This window comes from Periplaneta americana, chromosome 7 (genome assembly GCF_040183065.1).
Source record: "Periplaneta americana isolate PAMFEO1 chromosome 7, P.americana_PAMFEO1_priV1, whole genome shotgun sequence".
Classification (NCBI taxonomy): domain Eukaryota; kingdom Metazoa; phylum Arthropoda; class Insecta; order Blattodea; family Blattidae; genus Periplaneta; species Periplaneta americana.
Window position 1 is genome coordinate 68614814 of NC_091123.1, and position 4274 is coordinate 68619087.

Genomic DNA, 4274 nt, shown 5'->3' on the forward strand with positions numbered 1-4274 from the left:
GACATATTGAGGGATTGTATCTTCTCGCCTGCCCAGCTTCAAATTTGGTAGTAATGAGTAAATTAGAATTCAATACAATCGAAATTATCGCAAGAAACAAGAGTTACTGCCTGTATCGTTTGTTATCATTCAATAAGGTTTGTGGTACAGTACCTAAATCTAATTTTATTTGTATTTTGGAAACCATTGCGAATTCGAATAAAAATGACATACCGGTATTGTGTAAGAGCGCTATTTCGTTTTCTGCACATTTTAAATCTTTTTGTAGTTTTCAAACACGTAAAAATGACATCTGAAACGTCACATATCTCACTATGTGACGTATTTCTCCTGTAATTTGGCGTCACATAACTCCCGACATAATCGCAAACTAAAAATTGATTGTCTACACGCAAGGTCCGCCGGCTAGACTTCCCGAGCCCCAACGAGTTTATACTACACTCATATAAGTGGGCTATCGAGTCGTGTTCGGTACCATTTGAGGTTGCAGTAGACGTCTGTGCTTGTTGTGTGTGGTTGTGACAATAGTGTATCTAGGAATGCTAACGAGTGATATTACAACTGTGTATAGTGAAAATAAACAAATTTCTTCAAGCATGGAAAACAACAGGTGAGATATTGTTTGTTACTAACACAGCTAGGACCTGATGCGATAGAACATGATTTAGACCACCATAATAAAATTATTGAACTACATTTTCAGTGTTGAGTACATTAAAAAATACATATTTAACGCATGAGTACCTGAAGTGCAATTATAGGATTTCACTCTTGTTTAATTATTTTGTTACGAAAGACACGTGATTGTATAGTTAGTCAACAAGCTGTAGAGTTTTCATCATCTTCCCAGGCTAGGTAGCTTCGGAGCTTATGTAATAGGAAAAGTATGTCATTCCACGAGGAAGTTCATTTACAAGCGTGCCCAAATGTGACTTCGGTGTTAGTGCATACTGTTGATCTTATATTTTAATAGAAGATTCGGTAGGGCTACACACAACATTAGCATAAGGTGTGAAAACAGCGGCCATTACTGGGGGTAGAGAAATCTAAAAGTGAACTTGTTTGCAATTTCTAGGAACTGCCTCAGGAGAATTGCCCGTCACGACGAAACAGAGTTCTCAAATCAAAGTATAATGAACGCCATGGAGAAATTTGTGAAAGCTGTCAACGATATGGACGAGACTATACTAGTTCCATGCAGACTCATGGACCTAAAGGTGGGAGATGATGGAGACACTGTTGTGGAAATACCAACTTCAGGAAGTGGCAGTAACGGAAAACGAAGCAAGTCCAACCTAAGAGACATGGCATCCACTGATCTATACAATCTCTACACAATGGTCAACTCTGTTAAGAACGAACTTTTGTGGGGACAAAATATTACACCAGAAAATGACGACGAAAGCCAAAAGGCTTCAAGTGTTAGTTCCGTAACTTCAATTTCATCCTCAACTGTGAAGGGTCATGTTAGGCGCCCTTCAACAGTTTCTATGACTTCGACCAACTCCGCAGCTTCCATTTCTGATTCTGAATCTGATAGTGGTAATGAGAATGATTCTGGAATAGAAGCTGAGGAGAATAATAGGCAAGAATCTAACCACTCACTTCAGGTAGCCGAAAATTTCCGTAGGCATCTCCATGGTCTTCATCATTCCCTCAGGCAAATGACAGACGCTGCTGTGTACCTGACGACACGTTATCAAAATGATGTTGGTGGGGCTGTGTGATTATTTCTTCAATTGATAAAAGTGCAAAACCAAAGTCTATATGGGCTGTTGACCGGTTTTCTTTCAATTGATGACAAGTTTGGTCGGGAGGAATTTTGTTTGGATTGTTCACTTCGAAGTGACGTGTCATGGCATTGAGGTTTATGTTTCAGAATATTTTGTGTTCGAAGTGAAATTCCATTTGTTGGCTGTAACCTTTTAACAGTACAAGAAGAAAAATAATCTTGTTATTAGAAATTAATCTCCTTGACCTGTCAAGAATCCATCAATGTTTCAAAAGCATATATAATCTGATTGATATAAAAAAGGTTACTGTGCATAAGGAAGAGCTAGGATAAGTTGTATGATCTGAATAATCAGTTAGTTTGTACAGCCCTACACTTTCTGCCCTTACATTGGCTTTCAAAGTAAATAACTCTGTGGTATTATAAATATAATCTATATATATTTCTCTCTGTAATTGTGATATGGACAAGATGAAGACTATGCTTGTTGCAATTTTAAGGACACGGTTTTTTTTCTCCAATTTCGAGTGCACAACAGAGCGTGAGTAGTCATTGTGCAATGAGACGTTATCTTTTACATGGTAATATTAACCGGATGTATGTTTAAGGTCTGCAGCGAATGTGTGTGAAATTGTGTAACGTGCAAATGGTTTTTTTTTGCGAATGTTAGTTGATAATTTATGTGAGAGAATGTGACGCGTGGAATAGTATGAAAGTATGTAACGTTATAATATTATTTGGTGGCAGTACAAAATAGTCACATTGCCAACTCTACAGGACAAAATGTAACACATCATTGAATCACGTATGCTTATTTAAAGTAGGTAGTTCTGAAATATCTGGAACAAAAATAATAAATGATAGTTTTATTGTGCAGTGAAAAATGTTTATTCAGCATTTTCATTTCGTGAAGACTGAGCCCTCCAAAATAACTTAATTCCCCCCTCAGTTCCCCACAAGGCTTTATTCTTATACTTATGTCCTGATGTGTTACTAAATTGTCAAAATAATTTGTGAAAATGTTTCCAGCCTTACCATTTTGAAGGGCAACAACGTTATTTGTATGTTAGGAAAGGAAATGTGACAGATGCTGGTCATCATTTTTCCATTTCCTGTAGTTTGATTATTAATAAGCGTAGAAATGCTCTTGTAAATGCATACGAGACATGACATAACATACTTATGAGTAGGTTTGTTTAATCAGATTTAAGATTCAGATAAAAATGTGCTATTTTAGCTTGTAAAGGTAGTTCTATTTTAAAATTGAAAGATTTCACCGAAGCTTTACAAATTGAATATAGAATTGTACATTTACAAGGGCGTTTCTTAATCGAGCCACATTGAGACTGTATCAGTAAACTAGTGGCTGAAATTCTACAGGTCCTCATTTCAGAAGCATTAATTCTCTTACCGTAAAAATTAGCCTTTAAATATTGGAGGGAAGAACCTGTATTTGTGAATGTATATTAAATTGCACGTGACTTGTAACCGAAAATTACAATTACTCGGTATAACAATATTGATTTCTATTATGTAAATTCATTGAAGCCTTCAAAGGAGACGGTTAAATTAGATTACTTATTACTTATTAAAACTTCAAATAAAACAAAGATAGAGAATTTTTGTTACCTGAAATTAGTTGGACATTGTTAAATGCAGTTACAACAAATTCAATACAGTATGTTACACAGATTCGGAAGAAAAAATACCTTTAGATTGTCTAAGGTACAGTGTAGTTTTATTTTAAAAAAATTGTGTAAATTTGAGAGGCTTATTTTAGACAGTTTACAAAGGTTACTTTCTGTGCCTTGGTGTGGCAAGATTCTTGAATCTGTTCCTCTGCGTTATGTTGTTTTGAATAGTTAACAATTTTTCCATAAAATATTTGTATAATGGCTGCACACTGCATTTGATGAGATGATTTATTTGTGTAATAAATTGCCAAATGTTTATACTAAAATGTCCTTTCTTTATTGAAACCAAGACTCTGGATCCTTGATACTGGCTTTTGGATTTTTCAGTAGAAGTGTTTGATCTCAACTAGCTACTGTCTAGCTAGAAGTGTTACGATGAAACTTAACTTTATTTTGAACTGTATGATAAATTAATTGATTTTATGTATCAAACTACTTCAGGAAACCAGAAACCAATATCAGAGCACCCATATTATTCTAATTTTAACTTCGAGTTTGAAGAATTCTTGAGGTAACCCATAGAGTAACACCTAGCTTATCCTCTGATATCCTAAAAGAAATAAATTGAAATTAGTGATTCTGAATGCGCTATCCTGGTACAGTAATGTTAATTTTTCCTTGCTTTGTTACACATTTTCTCAGCATCTACTATGATCTGTATAAAGGAACCTGCAATTTTCGTCAGATGTTGTAACAGTAATGTTCTAAATTTTATACCAGCTTTTTTTTTTATTGAAATTGTGTGAGGTACAATTTTCAGTGAAGTACTGCAAATTGAAAAGGGAATTATTTAGTTTATAATCATTTTCTTTCAAAATATGATAAAAGAAATGCCCATGTTAACATTG

General features: G+C 34.8%; 1 protein-coding gene across 1 annotated transcript; it reads left to right on the top strand.

Annotated features, from left to right (window-relative positions):
• The first annotated feature begins 459 nt into the window (after positions 1-459).
• Positions 460-3692, top strand: LOC138703193 (mid1-interacting protein 1). The gene is made up of 2 exons (XM_069830882.1): positions 460-610; positions 1076-3692. Exons 1-2 carry the CDS (start codon positions 540-542, stop codon positions 1725-1727), a joined length of 723 nt encoding a protein of 240 aa, XP_069686983.1. The 5' UTR covers positions 460-539; the 3' UTR covers positions 1728-3692.
• The last annotated feature ends 582 nt before the right edge of the window (positions 3693-4274 follow it).